Raw genomic sequence first — 27,995 nt, 5'->3', positions numbered from 1 at the left:
TAATTAGAATAATGTCAAGTTATTCTTCCTCTAGCAATTCCACATTTCATCAGGTCAATTCCATATTTTTCATAATACATCAAAAAAAAAGCAAGGATTAGTGTTTTAAACAACAAAGAGTGTTACATTTTTATTAAAGGACAATGTTCCAAACAATAAGCCTTCCCGTCACAGTTTGGAGCTGAATTGAGTCATCATTTTTTCCAACTTCATTGCTAAGGCCATGTTACCTTTAATTTTCAGTTTTCCTGACATGAAGGCCATGGTTGGCTTTAGTTTGCCTAAAAAGAGGGAATAAACATGTTATCAGGAAAAAGAAAAGTAGTACAGATGTGCACTGGGGACAACACATCACTAAAAAAGACTACTAATTCTCAGATGCTATAAAAAACTTCTCTTCAATATAATTTTTTGGTGCTTTTTGATTAGTGTTAAGAAAGCCAAATTGCACTTCTCTTTGATTAAATATTTTTTCCCTAAGGTTCCAGTTTAGCAAAGCTCTTCAGCACATACCTGAAGTTAAGTATGTACTGAAGTGTTTTGCTGAACAGGAATGGACTGATGAATCAGGGCTTAAGAGATATTCCCTTTTCTGAGCCAACAATTCTATGGTGACTTTTTGTGGACTTTATCATAATGACTAATATACAGTTTTGTATGTGATGAATTTATGATTTTGGCTATGTCTCTTCTGAATATCTATGAGTGTTAATAGTTATTTCAACTGGAAAACTGGAAAAAGTATCAGATAACACAGCATCCAAATACAATTTTTAAAAACGGTGGAGAAATTTTTCCTTTCCAAAAGTATTTTCAATTCCTTCTCACCAATACACTTCCTGTTAGCCCTATTCTGGGCCTGCTAATAATGCCAGAGTGCAGCAGAATATTGTGACTTTGTTATATGACCAAACAAGGACTAGATTAAGAACAGCAATCTTACTTGAGCTGAGTATTTTGAACTCAAGTCTCCAGGGGTCAGAGAGACAAATGAACTAACTTATTTTGCTACCAAGATCTGTAGTTAAAATTGATCTCAATTATTCAGTGTTAGCAAAAGTTTACGTGTTTGTAGTCTGAAACGAACAAAAACTACTTTTTACTCACTGAATACCACTTATAAACAAGCGCTGGAGTGTGCATTTGATATCAGTACATTGGAACAAAACTAATTTTGTGCACTCTGTGGATGCATTATACTCACACACTGTAAGTGTGAAAAATTTTAGAGAGGTTATTTGGGCCTGGACCTAGTAGAAAGATCAATGGACCTATTGAGTCCTTTCTTAAACATCTTAAAAGTTGGGAAGGAAAGTGAGAGTGTCTTAACTAGCTGTTAAGATTTCAGTGACATGAAGATAGCACCACGGTTCATATTCTCAGACCAGAACAAGTGAAGAGATGGAGAGAGATCAGGGAATAATATTTTTTCACTAGAGCTACCAAAAGCCTAAGATTCATCTGGTTATGAGAACATATAACGAGAGAAATATCTAATTATCAATTAGTCATTTGAATAATTCTAAACACTAATAAACCTGGCTCAACTTTGGTAAAACCTTTTGTTACTCACCTGAAAACATTTTCACAAAGTCATTGCTAGACATGCTCATAACCACATCTACTTTCACAGGTGGCTCTCCAATTCCTGCGCTCCCAGCTTTGTTCTTAAGATCAATGTACCAAGTCCCTCCTTCGTCACCTACAAACAAGAACAATGGAAATAGTTTACAGCGCATCAAATACAAGTTTGTGCCTAACTCCTGACGATCTAGGAGGTAACTTTTCTTGCTGTCAATTGTGTAATAAGACATTATGATAATAGTGTTATGTTAATTTAAATGGTTTAGTGTTTCACGAATGGAAGGGAAGAGGTCTTGTGTCCACATTCTTCAAGGTTTCAAACAAAAAACCTCTTCACTCGCTGTATCTGTGGATGAACTAAGAATGAAGTTTTTCTCTGTGCAAATGCTGAATGTATTTCACTGTAAATTTGTAGCTGAAGATTTAACAGAAGAAAGTCTTCCTTACCAGATAGTTCAAACAGATAAACACCTTGGGTAGACCTTACAACATCTTCACTGATTGCTCCCTGAATAATTTTAAATGTTTCTGCAACAGGTCCCAAAGGCTTAGCAGCAGCAGACTCAGCTCCATCGGGGCCTTCATGCTTGGCTGCATCGGGGCCTTCATGCTTGGCTGATTCTATTTTCTTCCCCTCTCTGAACACTGGTGAAGCACCTAGAAGATGGGTTTTTTCCACTGAATAAAGTAGATACTTTTTTACACCATTGCGCTAGAAAAATCTGTTTAAAAGTACATACTGCATTTCAAAACTTCAACAGCATTCTAGATCTTAAGACTGAGGAAGTATATTTTATCAACTGCCAAACAAAAGAAAGAATTAGCAAATTTAGAATGAAAAGTGCATTTTTAGTCAATGTGGATATTAAAAAGAAAGAGGATGAAGAACTGAAGCTTACTCTGTAATGACCCACACTCCACTGAGGGACGGCGTAGCTATATTGGTCCTGCTCAGAATAGGGGATGGACTACAGCGTGCGTGTGTGTGCGTGTCTCTCTCTCTGTAGGCTCCAGCGGTGGGGCTTCAGGCTCTAGCCCCCCTATCCCATCGTCCAGGGCTTATTCAGCCCTGCCAAGCATGGGGACAAATTAAGTCTGTTGTGAACAGTGATATTTGTATGTGAATATCACTTTTCACAACACTTACTAGCTAGCAATAAATAAATTACAATGATTTGGACGTGTATATGTGCATATTTATTTGTTTTTCTTAAAGCTAATTAAGTATTTTAGGGGAAAGTGTGAAAGCGGCTGCACTCTGAGGCCACCAAAAAGTCTGTCATGAGAACCCCTTCTCTGGGGTCCCAGTGCCACTCAGGTTTGGCCCAGCCATCATAATGATGGAAGTCCGGGTAGGCCAAATTTGAGAGAGTGGCACTGCAACCCTATGAGCCAGGTCACAACTCCACTCACACAAATTTGGTCCAGTCCAAGGACAGACGTTGCAACGCCTGGACCAGAGAGCCAAGCCCAGCTAGCCCCACAGCACAGGAGCTGTCGGAGCTGCCACTGTGGGGTAAGTGCCAGGCAAGACCCAACCCTCCCCCCTGGTGGGGGGGAGGGGGGCAGGACCCGACTGAAGCCACCCAAGGGCCTCCACCCCCAGACTATTTTCTGGGTTGCAATGGGCCATAAACATTTACAAATGGGTCCTGAGCCCAAAAAGGTTGAGAACCACTGGCCTAGATGACTTCTCAAGGACTCTGCCAGCCCTACATTTCCATGATTCATATTTCGCCTCCCACACACACATACAGAAAACCCCCCCCAGTAACAAATTGAATTAAATCTTAATTCTGACCTTTTCACAATTTATTTACAACAAACTCTATGTAAAGAGTGTAATATTATACTAAAATTATTTTCTAGGCTCTCTTTTAAATGGTTATGTATGTACTGAATAAGGTCAATTATTGCGACAGGCAAAACAGTCACATATTTTGCGTAAAGAATGTGTATGCGCAGTCGCTTTCAGCAGTTAGTTATCCAGAAGGCTTGAAAGGAGTAAACTGATCCATCCTCCTACCATACTGATGGTCAGAATTTTGATTAGTAGATACGTATACATTAAGCACAATATAAGTGTTTAACTATGAGGATTTTATTTGTAATTTACACTTAATATTAGATTGCATAGTGTTTTTAAAAAATATTTTAGAAAATTAATTCTATATTAAGTTAACTGAGTGATAAAATAGTGCTGAATATTCTATGAAGTGATTTGTTCTTGCTCATTGTTTTCTTATGTAAAGTTTGCTTTTTTAAAAAGCACATTACATTAATCATTTTCAGATTACAGGTTACAAAAACAACTAAAGACTAACAAATAATATTGCCTCTGAAAACTGTGGCTTAAATGACTACCATCATCTAAGATGTCTGTGGCAGAGCTGGGGGAAAGGAAAACAAAAAACAAACCACACAATTATCTTGCATCCCACTCTGGTGCCTTAACCGTAAGACCATCCTGCGGAACAGCATGTAATCATACTTTTATAGACTCTCCTGTTGGTAATAGCTTATGTAAAGTGATCACTCTCCTTACAATGTGTATGATAATCAAGATGGACCATTTCCAGCACAAATCCAGGGTTTAACAAGAACGTCGGGGGGGGGGGGGGGGGGGAACCAACAGGAGAGTGGGTGTGGGGAGAAAACCTGGATTTGTGCTGGAAATGCCCCACCTTGATTATCATACACATTGTAAGGAGAGTGATCACTTTACATAAGCTATTACCAGCAGGAGAGTGGGGTGGGGGAAGAGAAAACCTTTTGTAGTGATAAACACCCATTTTTTCATGATTTCTGTGTATAAAAACAAACATCTTCTGTATTTTCCACAGTATGCATCCGATGAAGTGCGCTGTAGCTCACGAAAGCTTATGCTCAAATAAACTGGTTAGTCTCTAAGGTGCCACAAGTACTCCAGTTCCAATCAGGGTGATGTTTACATCTGTTTGAATGTGGAAGTTAGCTATAATTATTATATAGAAGGGTATACAATTAGGCGAGGCAGATCACAAAAGATTTCTGAGAAGTATGCTTTTGACTGTTTATTTCTTTTTCCAGGAAGCACTGATGACCCCGATTCCCCCAAAAACTCAGACCTATGAAGAGTGCTTCCCGCTTTTAATTTTTAAAGTAAGGCAAAACTCTCTGAATCAGAAACAGTGAAGGTCCTATCAAAGGCAAAATGTTTTTGACCCCACCTTAACTGGGGAGCCATTGCCAGTGCCTCCAAACACACACACACACACACACACACCATTTTTGCCCCCAAGTATCTTACATGAGACCAAGTTCTTGGAAGGAAATATATTGAACAACGTTTATGTTTCAGCTTCAACATTGGAAATTAGGTTCAGTGAATGAATTTCATGTAAGTACTTAATTTCTTACCATGTGCTTCCATTTTCATAGCTAGAGTATTAGGATCTACATCTAGAAAGAAGTCTGGTAGCAATGGATGACCTAAAATAAAATAATGTGAGGAAGGTGAAGATAAACAGCAAAAATAATAATCTATTTTTGTATCAGTATTAAACAAAGTCTAGGCTTCTAAATAGGTATTGTACAGCTTCTGGAAAGCAAAAGTCAGTAGCAAGGGAAAGCCAGGTACCTAATATTTTGTTTTAGAGACAGATTTTACTTATGACTTTGGTCTGTTCTCCAAGAAGTATAAAACAGAACTAGAAGTCTTGTGCAGTTGCAATGGAAAACCTTTCATTGAAAAGAAAAAGCAGAGGGTGCCTGAGGAGGGGAGAGAGAAATCACAGGCTGAGGAATAACAGGTTGCGTAAATCAGTGACATGGAAACATTTTCCTTTCGTTAACTAAGATTTAGTTAGTGGAAGCTCTGGAAGATTGGGCCAACTGTTTCTGGGAATGCAGAAGGGTACCATGGGACTGAACATCCACAGGTCTTTAGCAGAAGAACAGATTATAAACTTACTTGTAGCTTATTTCCTTTCTTAACATTATGTCCTTTCTTACCTGGTGCAACTGCATATACATCAAAATTCTTAATTCCTTCTTCTCTCAGCAGATTTTCATCAATAACAAAGTTTCCTGTGAAACTTTTTGGTTTTGTTAAAATGCAATATGCAGCATCTGCAAGGATATCAGTTTTTCTGCATTGCTGTTCCACACCGGCTCCTCCCAGCATATCCATAGCAGACGTATGTATAGCTAAAAAGTTCAGGGAGAAAAAAAGAAAATCTGATGGTCAGCACTGATGTTTTAAAGTTCTTCTCCTTTCTCCGACTGCACACAGATACAAAGTACATAGTTTTATTTTCATGCAAAGAGAAGAACTGTAGCACTAATTAACACAGAATACTGAAAAAACTCACTAAGTTATTACTAATAAAGAATAAAGAATGAAGATGGAATAGAATTGTCCAAGGACTGTCAAATCATGGAAGTCAACGAATGGCTACACAGGTGGTGTCGGAGAGAAGGCTTTGGATTCTTTGACCATGGGATGGTGTTCAAGAAGGACTGCTAGGCAAAGAGGGGCTCCACCTAATGAAGAGAGGGAATAGCATCTTTGCAGCAGGCTGGCTAAAATAGTGAGGAGGGCTTTAAATTAGGTTCACCGGGGGAAGGAGACCAAAGCCCTAAAGTAAGTGGGGAAGTGGGATACCAGGAGGAAGCACAAGCAGGAGAGCACAAGAGGGGAGGACTCCTGCCTCATACTGAGAAAGCAGGATGATCAGTAAGTTATCTTAAGTGCCTATACACAAATTGAAGAAGCCTGGGAAACAAGCAGGGAAAAGTGGAAGTCCTGGCACAGTCAAGGAATTATGATGTGATTGGAATAACTCACATGACTGGAGTACTGTCATGGACGGATATAAACTGTTCAGGAAGTACAGACAGGGCAGAAAAGGTGGGGGAGTTGCATTGTATGTAAGAGAGCAGTATGACTGCTCAGAGCTCAAGTATGAAACTGCAGAAAAACCTGAGAGTCTCTGGATTAAGTTTAGAAGTGTGAGCAACAAGGGTGATGTCGTGGTGAGAGTCTGCTATAGACCACCAGACCAGGTGGATGACGTGGACAAGGCATTCTTCAGGCAACTAACAGAAGTTATTAGATCACAGGCCCTGGTTCTTATGGGGGACTTCAATCACCCTGATATCTGCTGGGAGAGCAATACAGCAGTGCACAGACAATCCAGGAAGTTTTTGGAAAGTGTAGGGGACAATTTCCTGGTGCAAGTGAGGGAGGAACCAACTAGGGGCAGAGCTCTTCTTGACCTGCTGCTCACAAACTGGGAAGAATTAGTAGGGGAAGCAAAAGTGGATGGGAACCTGGGAGGCAGTGACCATGAGATAATTGAGTTCAGGATCCTGACAAAAGGAAGAAAGGAGAGCAGCAGAATACGGACCCTGGACCTCAGAAAAGCAGACTTTGACTCCCTCAGGGAACTGATGGGCAGGATCCCCTGGGAGAACATCATGAGGGGGAAAGGAGTCCAGGAGAGCTGGCTGTATTTTAAAGAATCCTTATTGAGATTACAGGGACAAACCATCCCGATGTGTAGAAAGAATAGTAAATATGGCAGGCGACCAGCTTGGCTTCACAGTGAAATCCTTGCTGATCTTGAACACAAAAAAGAAGTTTACAAGAAGAGGAAGATTAGACAAATGACCAGGGAGGAGTATAAAAATATTGCTCGGGGATGCAGGAGTGAAATCAGGAAGGCCAAATCACACCTGGAGTTGCAGCTAGCAAGAGATGTTAAGAGTAACAAGAAGGGTTTCTTCAGGTATGTTAGCAACAAGAAGAAAGTCAAGGAAAGTGTGAGCCCCTTACTGAATGAGGGAGGCAACCTAGTGACAGAGGATGTGGAGAAAGCTAATGTACTCAATGCTTTTTTTTGCCTCTGTCTTCACAAACAAGGTCAACTCCCAGACTACTGCACTGGGAAGCACAGCATGGGGAGGAGGTGACCAGCCCTCTGTGGAGAAAGAAGTAGTTCAGGACTATTTAGAAAAGCTGGACGAGCACAAGTTCATGGGGCCGGATGCGTTGCATCCAAGAGTGCTAAAGGAGTTGGCGGATGTGATTGCAGAGCCATTGACCATTATCTTTGAAAACTCATGGCGATCCGGGGAAGTCCCGGATGACTGGAGAAAGGCTAATGTAGTGCCCATCTTTAAAAAAGGGAAGGAGGAGGATCCTGAGAACTACAGGCCAGTCAGCCTCACCTCAGTCCCTGGAAACATCATGGAGCACGTCCTCAAGGAATAATTTTGAAGCACTTTGAGGAGAGGAAAGTGATCAGGAACAGTCAGCATGGATTCACCAAGGGCAAGTCATGCCTGACTAACCTAATTGCCTTCTATGATGAGATAACTGGCTCTGTGGATGAGGGGAAAGCAGTGGACGTGTTGTTCCTTGACTTTAGCAAAGCTTTCGATACTGTCTCCCACAGTATTCTTGCCAGCAAGTTAAACAAGTATGGACTGGATGAATCGACTATAAGGTGGACAGAAAGCTGGCTAGATCATTGGGCTCAACAGGTAGTGATCAATGGCTCCATGTCTAGTTGGCAGCCGGTATCGAGCAGAGTGCCCCAAGGGTTGGTCCTGGGGCCGGTTTTGTTCAATATCTTCATTAACGATCTGGAGGATGGCATGGATTGCACCCTCAGCAAGTTTGCAGATGACACTAAACTGGGAGAACTGGTAGATACCCTGTAGGGTAGGGATAGGATACAGAGGGACCTAGACAGGTTAGAGGAATGTGCCAAAAGAAATCTGATGACGTTCAACAAGGACAAGTGCAGAGTCCTGCACTTACGACTAAAGAATCCCATGCACTGCTACAGACTAGGGACCTAGGGGCTAGGCAGCAGTTCTGCAGAAAAGGACCTAGGGGTTACAGTGGACGAGAAGCTGGATATGAGTCAACAGTATGCCCTTGTTGCCAAGAAGGCTAACAGCATTTGGGGGTGTATAAGTAGGAGCATTGCCAGCAGATTGACGGACGTGATCATTCCCGTCTATTCGGAATTGGTGAGGCCTCATCTGGAGTACTGTGTCCAGTTTTGAGCCCCACACTATAAGAAGGATGTGGAAAAATTGGAAAGAGTCCAACGGACAGCAACAAAAATGATTAGGGGGCTGGAGCACATGATTTATGAGGAGAGGCTGAGGGAACTGGGATTATTTAGTCTGCAGAAGAGAAGAATGAGGGGGGATTTGATAGCTGCTTTCAACTACCTGAAAGGGGGTTCCAACAAGGATGGCTCTAGACCGTTCTCAGTGGTACCAGATGACAGAACAAGGAGTAATGGTCTCAAGTTGCAGTGAGGGAGGTTTAGGTTGGATATTAGGAAAAACTTTTTCACTAGGAGTTTTTCCTAGTTTCACTAGGAGGGTGGTGAAGCACTGGAATGGGTTACCTAGGGAAGTGGTGGAATCTCCTTCCTTAGAGGTTTTTACGGTCAGTCTTGTCAAAGCCCTGGCTGGGATGATTTAATTGGGGATTGGTCCTGCTTTGAGCAGGGGGTTGGACTAGATGACTTCCTGAGGTCCCCTCCAACCCTGATATTCTATGATTCTATGACAATAGGCTTTTCCCCCTACTCTTCAGAAAAGTCCATGGAATCTTTATGATCCCCACAGAGCAGGCAGGGCTTCACTCAAATACATTTATTCTTTTGGTTTCAGACAAGCTTGATTTTCTCCATGAATAGAAGACCAGACATCTGCTTAAACCAAAATCAAGCGTTAATAAGAAATAATTTACATCCATTTTAGCAAAGTGATAAGCTACAGGGAACAAAGTTAATCAAATAGATTCACATTAAATTTCAGTGGATTCATTAAAAAGATAATGGTTCACAGTATTTTAGATGCCACACAACTACTTCATTCTTCTCTCTTAGGACGTGATAACAATTTTCAGGTAATCTTTCTTTTTCATGTATTTTGAAGATAAACATTTTGAGACTGCTTTTGTACATTCAAAAGATTTTAAGCTATTATTCCTCCTCCTTAATTTAGGATACTGTGATCATGGAGGCAGACATTGAATTACAGATACTTTGAAAGCCTTACCTTACGTTTCTAATGCTCTTAAAGTGAATTAGGGAAGACATTCACTACTATAAAGTTTAGTCTGCATATAGAATATTTGATTTTACAGAAAGTTTTTAATTACCTTATAAATTACTGTGCAGACTCGCACAGAGGGCACTTTATAAACAAAAGAAATTTATTAGAATATGTTGTTGTTGCTTGAAGAGTGGCTCTTCAGTGCATCAGGTTTTGAAGGCTCCTGTGATGAGCCTCACACAAAATAGAGAGAGCTTCTAGTGTATCCAACAGTATTTTTAAATACTTAATTTGTAAGATACAAGTGCTTTAAAAAAAAAAGATAGGGTGATATATGTTCAAAAACACCTCTACCCCGATATAACGCTGTCCTTGGGAGCCAAAAAAATCTTACCGCATTATAGGTGAAACCGCGTTATATCGAACTTGCTTTGATCCACTGGAGTGCACAGCCCCGCCCCCCCGGAGCGCTGCTTTACCGCGTTATATCCGAATTCGTATTATATGGGGTCACATTATATCAGGGTAGAGGTGTATAATTAAAAGTAGTAACTTTCCACACAAAAAATATCAAGTTTGAACATGTTTACTTAGCCAGGACTGAGAGCGCCTGTTATGTGTGATTGCACAGGTGCTATTAGTTCTACCACCCTTTTGGAATTACACAGGTTTAGAGGCCAATTTCATAGGAATGGAATATGGCGTGGGGAGACAAAAGAACCATTTCCTCTCCCACCCCACCTCTTTGATTGCTGACTCTATGGTGGGAGATGGTGGACAGCCTCCATAAGGATAAACTGAAGTTAGCCCATGAAGGCCAAAGCGGGGCTTGAAACCCCAACGGGGAGGGGTTGTACTGAAGTACTGAAAGTAGAACCAAGGAATGCCTAGTATGAGGTGTAGGGAAACAAGGGCCCCCAAAACAGCGAGCCTCGCGCTTTATTCCAGACAGCAGCAAGGCAGACTGTGGAAATCCTTGGCACCCTCCTCAGTGATGAAGTATTTAGAAATGGGCTTCTACTCAACTAAAATGAAGGTTAGAGTCTAGGGCAGGGGAGAGTGGATAGCCTCTCTCCTGAATCTCCTACAGAGCCAAGAGGGGCTAAGACCAGAAGAAGGGAGTGCAACCTCTTTGGGGGAAGCTGATCCTTCATTCAGCAGCAGGGAAGGCAACACAGGCCCTAGAATTGTGGATGAAGACTTCTCCCTCAGTACTCCAAGAATTAAAAGTTCCTTTTTTGGAACTGGACAATTTCCCTGCTGAATGCACCACACTTAGATCTCTTGCAACAGAAATGGAACTCAGAGGGAGTGAAGGTTCCATCCAGAGTGGATTTAAAAAACAAAGTGATGAATGGTCAAAAAACTGGTTTGATATAAATACATTTTTCTTTTTAAAAATAAAAATACTTAAAATTAAATTTGAAATTCTGGCAACCTATGTTAAGTCCTAAACTTGCTATATTACTTATTATATAAAAATAATTTAAATTGAAAAATATTCGAGCAGTACACATTTGATGAAGAAGTTTTTGTTTTGTTTTTTTAAATCAAACTACTGAGCTGGTAGAAGTCACTGACTAAGCATCCGGACCCACAATTTGTGAAGCACAGAGAGAATATCTTAATTTCAGTTTACTCAACTAGTTTAGTTCACTGACTAGTTCGTTTAAATTTAAGACTCCAACTTAGAGTTGAAAAAGCAGGCAAGCCTCTTTTCCTCTTCCAGTGTCTAAATAAAAACTGGTGAGTGGATGCGATCCATGAGTTCTAAAGTCCTGAAGGATAGCGTAACCATAAAATCAGTTCACTCTGCTAACTACAAATAATCATAGAAATGTAGAGCTGGAAGGGACCTCATGAGGTAATCTAGTGCATCCCTCCATCCAATGAAGTATACCTTTATAATACTTTTTTTTTTAAAATCACTTTTAAATGCAAGACATATTTGATAAAAACTACTTTTTTCTCTTATGTATCCAGCACATTTAAGGTAGTTTTATTTAATCTAATAAAAAAAAAATCCTTAAATGATGTGTTTTTAAATTGAATTTCACTTTCCAGCCAAGTAGAGCTTCACATAAAACATGAGTAAAAAGATTAATCCTCTAGTAAATAAGAAATGTGTCAATCACCATTTTCTAACATAATAAAAATGGAAAAGTTAGGAATCTGAATAAATAGATGTTAAACTATATAACTGCTTAAATAAATATGCACAAATACTTCTTGCCAACCAGGAGCATACATTGTAACATCAAATTTTGGGTAAATGGTACATTTAGTTGCAAATCAACATGTTTTAATGGTTACCAACCAATAAGCATCAACCTTTCTTTAGGAAAAGGACTAAGAAGTACAAATGCAAAACAAGATTAAAATCAAGTAGGTAAACCAAGGTTTACTACTTGTTGATTTAAATCAATCCATTTTGGTGCCTTCTCCTTGTTACTTGATAATGAGAAAGACAACTTTAGTGACAAAACCCAAGCTGTTTTTGGCTTCCAAGGCCCTCTCAGAATAGAGCATCTCTCTGACCTGAACTTGGACAGCCACAGGGATTAGGGTTTTGAAGGAGCAGAGACTGTGAACCTGGAGAGCTACAGGAGCTTCTTCCATCTGCATGCACTGAAGCCAATACTCAAGATCCTTGTGGGCCAGAGTAGCAAACAAATATCTGTTGGGCAAAAGCCCTTCTACCCAAGCCACAAGAACATCAGATATACAGGAGTCTGTCACAGACATTTTGCTTCTGCAAGGAACACAGCCTTTAAGCTTGGACTCTCCTACAGGATCCAGCGTCAGGGCAGGAAAAAAAAGAAGACCACAGAATAACTCAGTTGGGTTAGGAGAGGCAGTTTCTATGGAATCAGAGCTATTTAAATCCTAAAAAACTTACCTTCTTTTAGAGAAGAAACACAGAGGGTTCTGCGTGAGGGAGAGGGTACGGGGGTCTCTGCAGGGAACTGTGATTCTCCGTCGCCATGAGGCGGGCCGGGCGTCTCCATATCCTTTGCTGCCCTCCCCCACCCTGGGGCTGCAAGCCCGGGCTGCCATCGGGCATAGAGGCACCAGTTTAATAATACTGCGTAGGGCCCCATAAATCCTAAGGACGGCCCTGGTTTTAACTACAAGTGGCTTACCCTAACTTGCCCTTTTCTCTACTTGTCATAAAGTTGTGGTTAGCACCAGGTCAGCTAACTTAGCTATTATGAACTGTGTTTAACTAGGAAAGTCTCCTAGTATAGACAAATGCTAGAGGTGATCTCCCCAAGTCGGGGCTGAAGCATATTGGCAGGGCAGCATGCAGAAGCTTCATTTTTGCCATCTGTTCTACCTGTTCTTTTGTTCAAAGAAAGGACTTCAATCTCGGAGAGTGTCAATTCACCACCTGTTGTAAGTACTAAATTCACATACAAAATTTAATTCAGTTTTTTAACTTTGTTTGATAGTTTAACTTATGATAATAGCAGTAGGTCAAAATGACCATAAAGCTTTTGGAGCAAAGGAGGGAGGGAAAGGAAGGAAGAGAATTCCAGCTACTTCTCAGACACAGATTCACAAAGATGTAATTGATAGAAACATCTGATTTCTTTTTTAGGACATTTTAATCAACAGCAACAAGTCCCTTTTTTATTGGAGTGCCACTAGAGTTTGCAATTTTCTAGTTCCACAGTTGTTTCACACTTTCCTTTGAAGCACATAAGTTGAATCATTTAAGAATACAATTAAAGTACAATTTTGAAATATATTAGTGGTGCAAAGGTGCAAACCTTATTACTCAGTGTATGTGCCCAATATGCTAGAATTCTAAGCATGCATGTACTCTTCATATTCGAATGAGTATAAGCAGCATATGAAAGCTGTCCCTATGATCCTGTATAGCACTTTTCCTTTTTTCAAATCACATCTGTAAGTGGCTATGCCTTATAATATATCCTAAATTAAAAAGACATTTAAGCCATATTGACCTATGTGCAGAGAGGGTAAGCCTTAGAAGATGGATAAAATACTGAGAAGAGTTATGTTCTATTTTTCAAGCTGTTCCCCGCAACTTTAAATCTGGTTACCTCCAGTCAAAGCATTACAAACTGAACACTTAAACAATTAACAAACATCCAAAAAAATCAAAACCTTTAAAATATAAACTCGACAGATTTACTTTGCTGCTCAAGGGGTCATAAGAGATTTTTAGTTAAGTTATTTATGTCTAAAGTAATGAGCAGCTCTGGACAGACTAATGAGAAATAAGAACAAATGTTAAGAAACACATTTGGACCTTCCTACATTCATTTGCTTTAAATCACTAATGTGTAGATCTGTCTGTTTCTACAGGGATAGTGTAACTTATTGTGCAGGTGGAAGAGAAGGAAAATATCTAAATTTTGCAAAGGAAAACACTAGAATAAAGTATAATGTAGCCCATACCTTTGATTCTCAAAATAATCTTACTTGGTTCAATTATTGTTTTCTTCAAAATGAGAGACTAAGGCCCCGTCTACATACAGTTTTTGTACCAGTATAATTATTTCAATTAGATATGTGACTTTTTTTAAACCAAAGTTGTTGTGCCAGTACAATCTCATCTAATCGATCACCCCATGCTGAGGCAGGACCAAGTATATCTAGACTATCTTTGACAGGTGTTTTTCTAACCTGTTCTTAAAAGTTTCCAGTGATGGGGATTCCACAAACTCTCTAGGTACCCTGTGTTCCAGTGCTTAATTATGCTTACTTTTCCTAACATCCAACCTATATCTCCCTTGCTGCAAAATAAGCCAATCACTTCTTGTCCCAACTTCGGCAGACATGAAGACCAATTGATTGTAAGTCCTCTTTATAACAACCTTTTATGAGCACTTTGGAGGGCAGGATTAGAATTCAGAATTCTTGACCAATTGGAGAATTGGTCTGAAATCAACAAGATGAAATTCAACAACGTGCACAGTACTTCACTTACAATGGAAAAAAAAAAATCAAATGCACACCTACAAAATGGGGAATAACTGACTAGGTGACAGTACCACTGAAAAGAATCTGGGGCTTATAGTGGGTCACAAATTGAATATGAGTGAACAACATGATGCAGCTTCAAAAAAGGCTAGTATTCTGGGGTGTAGTAACAGGAGCGTTGCATGTAAGACTTGGGAGGTAACTGTCCCACTCTACTCGGCACCGGTGGGGCCTGAGTGGTAGTACTGTGTCCAGTTTTGGACACCACACTATAAGAAAGATGTGAACAAACTAGACAGAGTCCAGAGGAAAGCAACAAAAAATAAAAGGTTTAGAAAACATGACCTAAAAGGAAAAGTTTATATAACTGGGCACATTTATTCTAGAGAAGAGAAGAGAAGGCTGAGAGGAATCTGATAAGTATTTAAATATCATAGAATCATAAAAACGTAGGACTGGAAGGGATCTCAAAGAGTCATCAAGCCCAGCCCCCTGCGCTGAGGCAGGACAAAGTAGTCAGGCCTTCCAAACACTATCAGAACTTGCTTCTTGTCAAATATCTTCTCAGAGGCACAGATGCACAGCACATATTAAAGATAACATAACAAATGATAATCCCTTTGTGATGCTGTTCACATCAGAGTCCTGTGCACGTTAAAAAGGGAACAGAGTAAATGAACTTCAGAAAAGCAATGGGCAAATGAAACCTTTAAAAATATTTTTTTTTAAAGCGGGTCAAGTGAGCCAAACACTCCACAGGTTGCTTCAGTCAAATGTAAGGCATAAATAAGCTGCTAGTAAGCAGCCACTCACTATTTGCAGAGCATGCGGTCAGCCATTTGATTACAGTCAGTGGCCTAACAACTATGAAAGAGTGGTGCATCTACCAGACACCAGTATTTTGTAGGAAAAACACTGAATCTGAGCAATGAAAACCAACAAAAAACAAAGAAAAAAACCCCACCCCTCAGAACAGTGAACTCATTTTCAAATACCTGCTCTGAACAATCTTAAGAAAGCCTATTCAAAGTGACATACACGAGGTCTGCAAGATGGAAGGTTGAGCAGAGAAGAAATACAACTACTAACATCAAAGAGAACATTATAGTATCTTAAAACAAGTCACCTGTTTGAGGCCATAAAGCATTGACTGCAACTTCTCCTCTAAATTCTTCTGCCATCCCCAGCACGCACATAGACATGCCATATTTAGAAATGGTATAAGCTAAGACAAAGTAAGAATTTTATTTAGTCAGGTAAAAACGTAATGTCTGTGACAAAATTTTAAGATTCACTGATTTAATTCTTTACTCCTTGATGTAGTGTAATTATTTATTAAAAAGAAGTTCCTTAGCGTGGAACAATCTGCATAAAGTAAGAACTGGGAAGAGAATGGGTCTGCATTGAACTTTTTAATTAACTAAAAGTTTTGAATCTAGAATCATACAAGATTAGAGTTGGAAGAGACCTCAGGAGGTCATCTAGTCCAACCCCCTGCTCAAAGCAGGACCAACACCAACTAAACCATCCCAGCCAGGGCTTTGTCAAGCTGGGCCTTAAAAACCTCTAAGGATGGATATTCCACCACCTCCCTAGGTAACCCATTCCAGTGCTTCACCACCCTCCTAGTGAAATAGTGTGTCCTAATAGCCAACCTAGACCTCCCCCACTGCAACTTGAGACCATCGCTTCTTGTTCTGTCAAGATTAACTTCTTTATGTTGCCATTTATTATTGTTTCAACTGTACTAAAATGGCAACTACAGAAACTACAGGCAAAGAAGGTGATCTAGTTTCACTGTAGGTTTGAAAAATTAAGTTTTTGCCATCCTTTGGCACAAAACACTTTGAAGAGCACAGAGACAGCAGAATTGTCATCAAGCTGTTCCGTACACATAGGGTCTATGACTTGCTTCTGGCCCACATGACTAGAAAATTGTATTTCATTATTCTTATAAAAGAATGACAAATCGGGGGTAATTTTGTCTGTTTTTTAGGTAAGGAAATGATTAGGACAACTATTACCATCTACCATGGTGTTTCATGGAATTATGTCAATGGTATTCTTTATATGGGAAAGGACTAACAGGGCCATGGAGAGTGAATTACCCTCTCACCCCTGAAATAGTCATGAGGCATGTTGTTTAGGCTTCCCCAGAAACAACAGGTACAGTACAGGCTATGGTAAAGCAAGGGCTTCAGTATCCAGGCCTGTCACTCTTGTGCATTTCATAATTATTCATTTTAAAAACATTTTAAAAATAAGTAAATATAACACCACCTACCACAATGATTTTTGAACCATATGGGATTCAGGTTAAGTGGTGGGCTAATGTTAAGGATATGAGCAATGTTACTCCTTCTTAAGTGAGGAAGGCATATTTTAGACCTGAAAATGAAACAAAAATTAGACATGTTAGTAGTTGTCAGGTGCATCTCTTTTAAACAAAAATTTTATAATTTTGGCAAAGCCACTATCTTTTAAAGATGCCAGTGGACACACAGCATCTTTTAAAATAAAAGATCTCAAAGTAATCTACTCCATTTTTTTTTTAATTATAAAAAATTATATATTATATCTATCTATCTCAGGAGGTCATCTAGTCCAACTCCCTGCTCAAAGCAGGACCAAACCCCAATTTTTGCCACAGATCCCTAAATGGCCCCCTTAAGGATTGATCTCACAACCCTGGGTTTAGCAGGCCAATGCTCAAACCAGAGCTATCCCTGTCCCCCTCCCCCCCCCCCCCTTTGCACCTGCCCTCATATCAATATTCTGCTTAATCTAAACAGAGAACCAAGATAATAATGTCATCTTATCTAAATGAAAAGTCCTTCCTAATATTTATGCATGCACACTGGGCCAGATTTTCCAAAACAACTTAAAACCCACAAATGGAGGCAGATTTTCAGAAGTGCTCAGCACTCAGGAGCTCTAATTGTGACACTTTTAGCTAGATATTTTCAGACTGTTAAACCATTTATCCAATGTATTAAGCAGAGAGGTTTTTCTTCCACATTAGCCATGCATGTCATCCTTTAAGTATTTTCCCTTTCACAAAAACATACTATAGGGAAAATCCCATTCTCCGTTAAAAAGAAAACTGCACCCATTTTCTTCAGTTCAAAAGTCCAAAGACTTTACAGTGTATAAGGCACTTGTTACCATAAATAAGATGCAAACTGTTTTTTATAAAAGCTGGTCAATACAATTGCCATCTCTAAACCTAGTGCTACAAATGGATATCTGTTGGAAAGTGATGTAATTTACGATAGTTAGTTAGTAGCGAGAAACTGATATAAGCTTTTAGACCCCTATCCCACAACTGACTACATGCAGTTATGTGCAGTCAATTACAGAGGTGCGGCTTCAGACTGTCAACAATTTGGGGAGTAGAGATTGTCATTTACTGTAAGTCTGAACAGTGCACAGCACACCAGGGCCTGAATCTGGTTAAGATCTCTAGGTTATGCCACAATAAAGTATTAAAATAGTAAGTAGGATTAAACACATTTCCAGTCTACTTTAATAATTGCTTCACAGTCAACCAGAACTCAAATATTTAAACAAAATGTTTAATTTTTATGTTATCAGACATTAAATTACTTCTCATCTGAAGAAAAACAATGTTTGCCTTCAATTCCAAAGGCTACAGCCATGACTATGAAATCTGCTTCTTCCTTTGGTCCAACAAGCCCAAGTCCATTCACCTTCTGGGCACTTTGTAAGGCACGTGCAGCCATTATATTTCTCAGTGGAAGGGTTGGGCAAGGATGGTTTTGGTTGAGATGGAGAGTGCCTTTCAATGCAATTTTTTTGATACTGTATAACTCAAATTAATGTATGCTTTAATTTTCTGCAAGTGTGTGAACCAAGACCATGTTGATAAGAACATGTATAAAATAGAAAATTTAAAAACCACACACAACCATGCTACTAATCTTAATAAATGTAGTATCCTGCACGTGGAGTTTACCACAAATCTCATTAAAGAACTGACTTTTCACACATTTATTAATAGAACCTGGCTACACAAGCAGCAAGGGAAGAAGAAAAAAGGGGATGAAGTGTGTGGATAGATTATGCCCTAGGTCTTCTGAACTAATAGTTACAGTGGTAGTAACAAAGACCATTCCCTGGTGTAGGAGACAGAGCGAGCCTGGAGCAGTGGGCGTGGTATAAGATCTGAGGCCTGAACCATAGTCAAAGTTAGGCCATGTCATGAACCAAAGTCAGGCCATGTATTAAAGCTGATGCTTATAAATTTACTGTCTGACACATGATCTTGGCCAAGGTATTGCTAGTGTTGCTAGGACACAGGCACTCCTAAGCAGCAACAGATACTGGGTATGTCTGTGAACACTCTCCAAAAGATTAGCCCAGGTACATCCTGACCTAACACCAGATAGAGGGTTGACAGCAGAAATGCCTGGAGCAAGATACTAGGGGAGGTAACAAGCAAATGTCATGAAACACGTATGGTGATATGTAAGTTGTTCGTCTCAGTCTATAAATATCGGGATACATCACCTTAACCATTTGTGAGGCTGAGGGGACAACAGAAATTCCTCGTGCTGACTGAGCTGTTCCTTGCCAGTGGGCACTCGTGTGTTAGTGCACCTGTAACCACAGAGCCAGGGCACCAATACCATGCCTTAAGGGCAATAAACCTGGCCGAGTGCCTTTGTCACTGAACCATGCCGGTGATCTTTCTTTCTGGGTAGTACTATCGAGGTCTGCTGAACCAACTATCTGTGCATGGCTGGGACAGCATTACAGAGAGAGCATACACGCACACCAACTGACAACACCTGGTAAATATTTTTCTTTGGGTGTCATTTATCTTTCATATTTGTCAATGGGTAACAACACAAAACTACAGCTATTTTCCCCTTTTAATGCACTGTAGCAAAAAAAGAAGAGATAGCAATGTCAGCACTTCTTACAGATATTAATCAGAGTTAATGTCACGACCGAGGAAATGTGGTTGCCATTATTGAGAAAAATACTACTGTAATATTGTAAACGAGAAAAGAGTACTTATTCAGAGATGTGGCAATGTAGCAACAGACATTCATAGGGTGTTTTTCAATATTTTCTTGAAATGTTTTCCTGCCTGTTATTCTAAAGGATGATTTTCCCGAATGAACTGTGGCACTTTACCCATAGTTAAGTAACACGTTACAACTACGTTAGGAAAAAACTAAAACAAAGACCACCTCCTTAAGTATAGCTTCTTTAGTACAACATATAGTATAAGAAACAGAAAAGTGTTTTTGTTGTTTACCATTTTTAAACTACTTTTATAGCAACCCCCTTCTCCCTCCCCACCCCCACAGGTTTTATACTATTTTTAAAAGATCAGAATCATTTCAAACAAATATGCAATTCCTTTTCACTAGGTTAGGTTCATTACTCAGACAATATGATTTTAAAAACAAATTAATCTTAATAATGTAGCACTACGGATGTCGTGCGAAGAATAGAATTCAAAAGATCAAAGAGCTCCTTGATCACCACAAGCATTAATTGAATGAAAGCCTCAAAATTAAGGTTTCCCCAATTCTGAACAATTTTTAAAAAATGATACACTAAGTGCCTAGAAAATATGAGATTTCATTTTAGTGTATTACCAATTTGGAAAGATGAACAAAATATAAAAAGAGCCATACAATTGTGGAGTCAACTCTCAGTGATATTTGATGAAGTAATGAAAGCAATATTGTTATGATGGAATTGTAGACCACATTTTCTTTCACTGAAAATTGATTTCCTTCTTAATTATTCTGATTTGTTTACTGTAAATCATTTGACAGGCATTTTTCCTTCATAGGGCTGAAAAGGAACACTTGTAAGAAGGCAATTTACAATTAAGATACACCCATCACAAAAATATACAAAGTGATTTAACATTTATAATGATTTCATTTAGAACAAGAGAACAGGAAAGTTTTAGCAAAACCTGGGGTCTTACGATCTGAAGTTCATTTGCCAGAACTGCATTAACTTAGCTGTTTGTTTCCTGTATGGAGAGCCTGAATACTTCTGTGTCACAAAGTCACCAGCATTCAAAATCAGACATTAAGGACCAGATCCACAAAGGTATTTATGCTCCTTACTTCCATTACTTTCAAAGTATGTTAGGGGCCTAAATATCTTTGTAGATCTGTGCCCTAGATCTTACTGCAAACCTAGGAGAAAACCTTTCCAATGACACATCCTTTAGTCTTTCAACCCAAAATAGAGTTGCAAGAGTTAATCTTCAACCATTCATTCAGAATCTCTCAATTATTCATTCATGTATGTACGTGTGTGTACATGCACACACACCTTATACCTTAAACTTTCACCTCAAATTAAAAAGTTAGCATAATAAGATAACTATAAAAGTTACTGCATGAAGTGATATTGTTAACTAGGTTGAAAATTATGTAATTAAATCTACTGATGTATTTAAACAATTTAGTTTCCCCCCATATAGTACTTACGCAAGATAGGTTCCTCTTGCGTTAGCACTCATCATAAGATCCACTTTCTTTGTAGGAGTTTCCAAGGTGCCAGTCAAGGAGATAGCACTCGCATTGTTCACCAAAATGTCTATTCCTGATTTTAAAATAATTCATTTTGTGTTAATATTTTAAACTCTACCATTTAAAACAAAAAGCAGAGAAAAAACAAAGTGTACTATCCAAGTTTATTCAATTTTTTTAAGCTAACCTTTTGACTATTTTGACAGAAAATTTAGAAGGCTTTTCATTAACACACACAGAACACCCTCCATGATCACTCATTATACCTCCAAATTTCTGTACAGCTTTCTCCACTGCGTCAACTATTTGCTGTTCTTCCCTCACATTGACGATGCATGGTAAAGCCTTTCCTCCAGCAGCTTCAACTGTATAGTGGAAAAAGAAAAAAAAGAAAAAAAAAAAAGACATTTCATTTTGAACTTGCTCTTACACTGAGCAAAGGGATAAAATATTCTCTGAGCATTGGTAATGATTATCAAACAGACTTCAGAAACATATGATGCAATCTTTACAGCTACAGAGCACCATCAACTTCCACTGGCTTCAATAGGAGTCAAAGTTGCTCAACACCTCACAGGAATGAGAGTTAATAACTGTGGCAAACCAGAAAATTTAAGAGCTGCAAAGGATCACAAGCCCACACAGTGGCATTAGGGGGTCAGTACACACAGACACATTCATTCCTAAGAGAAAACTAACTTTCCTATGCAGCAACATCTTCTACTGTTTGACGATGAAAGGTAAAGGGGAATCTGCAATTATGCATTCTTCAGCGAGACTTCCTTGGAGAAAGGGGGAATACTTCAAATTATTGGGAAAAAGCTAAAAGTTAAAGTATGGCCTGTTCTTCAATCACTATAAATTTGTAGTGTTCCAAATGTACCTTTAAAAAAATAAAATATTTGTTTTAAAATAAGCAACGTCATACTGCTTAAACTGATTGGAAAAGGGCCAGTCACAGGTCCAGGAGTAAATATTGCTCATCCTGATCTTCATGCCAGGATAATTTGTGGGAATAGAGGGAGGAATTCTACACTTTGGAGGCAGGAAAAATAAGAAGGAAGTGTTTCTCTAGCAAGCCGATTTATTTATTTAAAGAACAGAGTAAGCTCTAGTGAGCAGAGGTCTCTTTGTTCCCAGCCCTGTGCACCATTCCCTAGGCCAAAGGGTACTTTGAGGGGGGAATGGATGGAGAATTTACTTTGTCTGCGTCCTGACCAGATGTGTTTTGTGAGAGGCATGATGGGGCACTGCATGCGCAAACTGGGGGCGGGGGACGGTTGGTAACAAGTTAAGAGCAGGATGCGGTGAATAAAACTGACATGAGGTGGCTCATAAGCCTACCAAACCTGCCTGGAATTACATGGCTCCCGACCTCAGACCTATTCCCCTGACAAATTTTGAAGAGCTGCTGCAAACCATAGAAGTACTAGAGCACTTTAAAACGGTCTGAAGAATTTTTATATTGAAAAATACTATGCAACCTAAATAAGGATTGCTGCTTCTCGCTCTATCATACTGCTTCCCCCCAAATAAATCATGGAGACTACAGCATACCACTATTAAGAAACATACAGGAGTAATTTAACTCATGCTCTTCCTTTTGTGAAAATTCTTGAAAGAAATAACCAAACTAAATACTGTTTTAGGGCTAGATCCTATTGATGTATGTGCGTAAACATAGGTGTGCACCTGGGTTGACTGTTCTAATGCTGTAAATTTGCACGCGTTATTTTGGCAACAAATAGTAGCTTGGCTTAAAATAAGGAAACAATTGTAGTGGCGCTACTTCTTTAAAATAAAATACTTTTAACATGTTTGTTAGGTGAGGCACATGTTAAATTAATGGTTCAATGGATATTTTTAATTGTAAAAAATTTGGAATTAAAGAAACTCAAGTCATATCTAACCAACTATTATTTCATTACCACAATAATCAAATTCTAGGAAGTTTTTTTTTCAACTGGAATATCACATCACACTTTATTCTATGACTACCATTTAATAAACACTTAAAAGAAACTTTAAAGTAATGAATAGTATGTGCCAATACCATAAACTCTCTATCCACATATCTATATCTATGCACATACACTTTATACAGATACACAGTCTCCATCACCATAGACTCTTCACACCTCACACACATTAGTACATTTACCTTGACAACACCCCTGTGAGATAGAGCAAGTATTATCCCTAGTTTACATTTGGGCAACTGGAGCTGAGAGAGACTAAGTGATTTGCCCAAGGTGTCACAGTCTGTGGCAGAGCCAGGAAATGAATTTGGGTCTCCAGAGTCCCAGTCAAACACATTAACAAGACCATCCTCTCTGTTTAAAACTTACTCTCTTCTGCAGCAGTGTAGATCGTTCCTGGGAGAGTGCGATGAGGTTCGCCTGTCTTAGCAGCTATTACAATGTTTGCACCGTCCTTTGCAGCCTTCAAAGCAATTGCTTTGCCAATGCCACGGCTTGCACCCGTGATGAAGAGAGTACATCCTGCTAACTTCCTAGAAACCGGGGGGGGGGGGGGGGTGGTCATTTATTCCAGTGTGAAAACAATAAATTAAGTGACTTCTAAGTTATCTTTAAGAGGAAAAATAATTACAATTAGTGCTAAAATTTTTGACTATTTCTTATATATAAGTTTTAATGTAGGTATACCAGAAACTTATTAAGCTGCAGTACAACATTATATGACAGAGTCAGTGCAGGTGGATAATTTAACATGTTTATAGACAGTAGGGCCAAAAAGACCACCTGAGCCACACAAATGGATCCTCTCCGTTTTGCAAGAATACTCAACACATGATTTCAAACAATAACTTTTATAAGTGCTGCAGTCTGATAATAGAGTAAGAGTGCAGTGTCTGAACTGAAATCTCAAACTTCTTCTGCATAGCATAATCCACTTACACAGCTTGCAAAGTGTGTTATAAATTACAGAATTCTAAACATAAAAACAGCAGTGTTCTAACTTAAACATGATCTGATGTTTCAGTTCATAATCACAACACTAACATAATGTGCCAGGGGCTGCAGGGAGGTGTCGAAGCCCCCCAAAAATAAGTGTTCTGGTTTTCAGAGTTGGTGAGCTCCTATTGATGTCAAGTTTAAAAATTATGCCCTTTATACCTTCCCTGTACCTTGATTTAAACTAACTTTAAAATGAGTGCAATAAAACTATCTTATCTTTGTAAACATATTACAGCCTGAGGTCAAAATTTGGTATATAAGCAAAGTATTACTGAATTTAAAAGAAGTATTTGACAATCCTCTCTCTTAAGTGATAGGTTTTCCAAAAAAGGGAAGTGTATTTTGTTGTTCTGCATAAAATCTGTAACTGTCAACTATTTTCCATTATTTAGTGAAAAACCAAAGATCTAAATTTTCAAATGTGCACAAATCCACGCAAGAGCAACCCCAATTTGCATACAGACATACACACACACACATACAGTGCTGTGCACACATGCACTTCAGCATACATACTGTTGAAAATCTGGGCCAGTCTTTATTCATAACTTTTCTCTGGGTCTCAGCTAGCTTTCTGCAAACTCTGAGCACACTCCTATTCCCAATACACTCAAAAGAGAAAATTCTCTGGCCTTGAAAGAGCAAGACTGGGACCCAGTCACCTGTTCTAGCAACCGGATCCACTAGCACAAATCCGTATACCCCGGCAGAGTTCCACTGAAGTCAACAGAGCCCTGCAGGGGCCTGGTCTAGCAGATCCCACTGCAGGATTGAGGTCAATTGGTGAACATGCAGCTATAAGATCAAGAGAACTCAAATAAAGCTCAAAAGTTACTTGACTAGATTCTAGTTTCTGCAGAGCCAGCACGGCCAACAAAAGGAAAAAGCATTAGTTGTCCCTAAATTCAAAAGATATAAACCCATGAAGTTGATCCACTTTTTAGAGCAAGGGCTACACTAAATAATTTGGATTAATCATTTACATTGCAAAATCTTCTAGTCTTAAATATATTGCTCGGCAAGTCATACAAAACTCTCCATAGCTCTCTCATTGTCCATATCTCTGCATTCAATTCCTCCCACCAACGGCCTCATGCCCTTTGCCCTGCTGAAACTTCTCTCCTGGCAGCTCCCTTTGATCCCATCTACTCTGCAGTTACAAAATCAGGATCCCAGTTACAACATGGATGTTATAACATAGTTTTGTACTTTGGTTTGTTCGACACAAAGAAAACCAACCTATTAAGAGGAAAATGGCTATTATGGAAAAGGGAAAAAAGATCCTTTTAGGTCTATAATATAGGCTACGTTTTTATTATATAAAGATTGTATGGGGGGTTGGTAGTACTGCTCATTATTAAGGATACCTGACACATCTCATTATAACATCTTGTTTTCAGTTGCTTACAACTTTGCCAAACTTTAACTGTTTGGGCAAAAAAATGTCCATGCTAGGCTTCTACCTCAGGTTGCTTTTTGGAAAATTTCAGACAAAATGGTTTAGCAGTTTCTGAAAACAAGACTATGGAAAAGTGCAATGTTTGGCTCCTATAAAACAATTCTGGCAACCTTTTCTTTGAAGAGCTTTACCTCTCCCAGACTTTAGAGCCTGGCCTTGAAAACTCATGGGGGCAAGGGGAGCATCACTATGAGTATATGCTCATATACCTCTATTCTTTTTCAACAAGCCTTTTTGGGGGTTAACCAGTCACTAAGACACTTACTTGTATGTTATACTCCTTTCTCGTTCCCTCCATCTTTCACATCTATTTAGATTAAAAGGTCTTCAAGACAGGGACTGTCAACTACTCTATATTTGTACAGTGTCTGACATAACAGGATCCCACTCATGGTTGGTCCTTAGGCAATACAGTAATAAATATGATTGATAATGAATCACTTAAAACTAGCTAGCCCATTCTGCACTGCTATTCTGCCCAATTGTGTAGGAGCCTATATATTGCAAGTCCTTTGGGGCTGTTACTTAGTACATTCACACTGCTATGTGAATAACAACCAGGCAAATTACTGTGAGAAATAAGGAACAACTCACATTAACTCTACTAAAAAAAAAAATTTTAAACCCTCAAGAATATTTTATGTGACTGGTTGCTTTGTCCAGAGTACACTATGGATGAACATAGCACCCACAAAGCTGAGTCCAGAAAGCACAAAATACACCACAAGGGAGATGATCCCATTTCGCAGCACCCTGGACACGCTGGACACACGCACCCTGGCTCACAGCTGGACACACGCACGCTGGACACACGCACCCTGGCTCACAGCTTGAGACACATGAATGCAGGTGGGGGCATAAGCTGGCATGCAGAGGGGTCCCCAAAGCTTAAACTGGAGAGGGGGGAATCGAAAAGGGGAAAAATGGAATGGGGACACGGTCACTGAGCTTTACTCTCCCATCTTACCAAAGCTGCTGCTGCTGCTTCCATATTATGATGCCCCCCCCAACCACTTTTTTCAGACCACTTTAAGCGGGGGGGGGGGGAGTGGGGCGCATATGACAGGTGCAGACAGACTGACGGCGGGGGGGGGAGCAGACAGACAAGCACAAGGAGGGATGGATATGGACGTAGGACAGGTGGGATGGGAATGGGCACAGACCCTGGGGGGCACGGGGCTGGACCCATGGCAGACAGAAAAGGGCAAGGGCGGGGAAGCAGGGGGGAAGGGTGCAGGCAGACAGGCGAGGCTCGGGGGGGGGCGGCGCGGGCAGACAGGCGGGGCTCGGGGGGGGGCGCAGGCAGACGGGGGGAGGGGGGCACGGGCGGATGCTCGCAGGGACAGAGCGGTCCCGCTTACCCGGTGTTGGGCAGCATGGCCGACAGCCGCGTGCGCCGCGAGGAGGCCGAGCCCCCCGGACGGAGAGAGGGACAGCGGCGGGGGAGGGGGGGGCGGTGGAAGGCGAGCCCCAAGGCCGGCGCGCGGCGCGTCTCTCGCAGGCTCGGGCCTGGCGCGCTGGATTCCAACGGCCGAGCGGCACTGGGGGAAAGGGCACAACAATGGGGGCGACACGTCACCGCCCGCCCCGCCCCCCGACCGCCTCCTGGTTACCTAGCCCCACCCCCATGGCAACCAGTGGCCGAGGCACTGTTCTCGCAGCAACGCATCCTCGTGATGGGCGGGGCCGACGGCAGGAGGGGGCGGGGCGACACTCCAGGGCCTTATAGGAAACGAGGCCGGGCCGAAGATTGGGCAACGGCGGGGCGGGAGGAGAGCGAAGAGCAGTGGGAGGTAACTGAGGGGCAGAAGGGGAGGAGCAGGGAAGTGTGAGGAGCAGCAGGGGGAGGGGGTGTGTGTCTGGACGTCGGGGTAGGAGTAGGGGAAGTGTGAGGAGCGGGGGGGAGGGGTGTGTGTGTCTGGACGTCGGGGTAGGAGCAGGAGAAGTGTAAGGAGCAGGGGGGGGAGGGGGTGTGTGTCTGAACGTCAGGGTAAGAGTAGGGGAAGTGTGAGGAGCAAGGGGGGAGGGAGTGTGTGTCTGGACGTCAGGGTAGGAGCAGGGGAAGTGTGAGGAGCAAGGGGGGAGGGAGTGTGTGTCTGGACGTCAGGGTAGGAGCAGAGGAAGTGTGAGGAGCAAGGGGGAGAGGGGGTGTGTGTCTGGACGTCAGGGTAGGAGCAGGGGAAGTGTGAGGAGCAGGGGGGAGGGGTGTGTGTGTCTGGACGTCGGGGTAGGAGCAGGGGAAGTGTGAGGAGCAGGGGGGAGGGGTGTGTGTGTCTGGACGTCGGGGTAGGAGCAGGGGAAGTGGGGGGAGGGGGGTGTGTGTCTGGACGTCTGGGTAGGAGCAGGGGAAGTGTGAGGAGCAGGGGGGAGGGGTGTGTGTGTCTGGACGTCGGGGTAGGAGCAGGGGAAGTGGGGGGAGGGGGG

The 27,995-nt window shown here is 40.8% G+C and overlaps 1 protein-coding gene across 4 annotated transcripts; it reads right to left on the bottom strand.

The window, feature by feature from the left end:
- Window positions 1-103: 103 nt before the first annotated feature.
- HSDL2 (hydroxysteroid dehydrogenase like 2) lies at window positions 104-27,089 on the bottom strand. 4 transcript variants are annotated; one of them, XM_074953524.1, is made up of 11 exons: window positions 26,933-27,089; window positions 23,483-23,646; window positions 21,401-21,499; window positions 21,093-21,207; window positions 16,889-16,992; window positions 15,731-15,829; window positions 5,578-5,772; window positions 4,984-5,055; window positions 2,032-2,262; window positions 1,574-1,702; window positions 104-281 (listed from the first exon to the last, which is right to left on the bottom strand). In XM_074953524.1, the coding sequence occupies exons 1-11, from the start codon at window positions 26,947-26,949 to the stop codon at window positions 169-171; spliced, it is 1,338 nt and encodes a 445-aa protein (XP_074809625.1). In that variant the 5' UTR covers window positions 26,950-27,089; the 3' UTR covers window positions 104-168. The 4 variants fall into 4 exon arrangements, with proteins under 4 accessions (XP_074809625.1, XP_074809626.1, XP_074809623.1 ...); XM_074953525.1 differs by having other exon boundaries at window positions 2,032-2,241; window positions 26,933-27,087; XM_074953522.1 differs by lacking the exon at window positions 26,933-27,089 and adding an exon at window positions 25,096-25,154.
- Between the last annotated feature and the right edge of the window lie 906 nt (window positions 27,090-27,995).

Source organism: Natator depressus, chromosome 5, assembly GCF_965152275.1.
Source record: "Natator depressus isolate rNatDep1 chromosome 5, rNatDep2.hap1, whole genome shotgun sequence".
Lineage (NCBI taxonomy): Eukaryota > Metazoa > Chordata > Testudines > Cheloniidae > Natator > Natator depressus.
This window is presented reverse-complemented; position numbering and strand designations above follow the sequence as displayed.

Coding starts and splice junctions, on each gene's coding strand:
- HSDL2 (XM_074953522.1), bottom strand. CDS start 25,139: ATGACTTGCCGAGCAATATATTTAAGACTAGAAGATTTTGCAAT. Junction 5,773..15,730: donor TGCTTTATGGCCTCAAACAG/GTGACTTGTTTT, acceptor TGAACTTTTTAG/CTATACATACGTCTGCTATG. Junction 2,263..4,983: donor TATGAAAATGGAAGCACATG/GTAAGAAATTAA, acceptor TACTTTATTCAG/TGGAAAAAACCCATCTTCTA.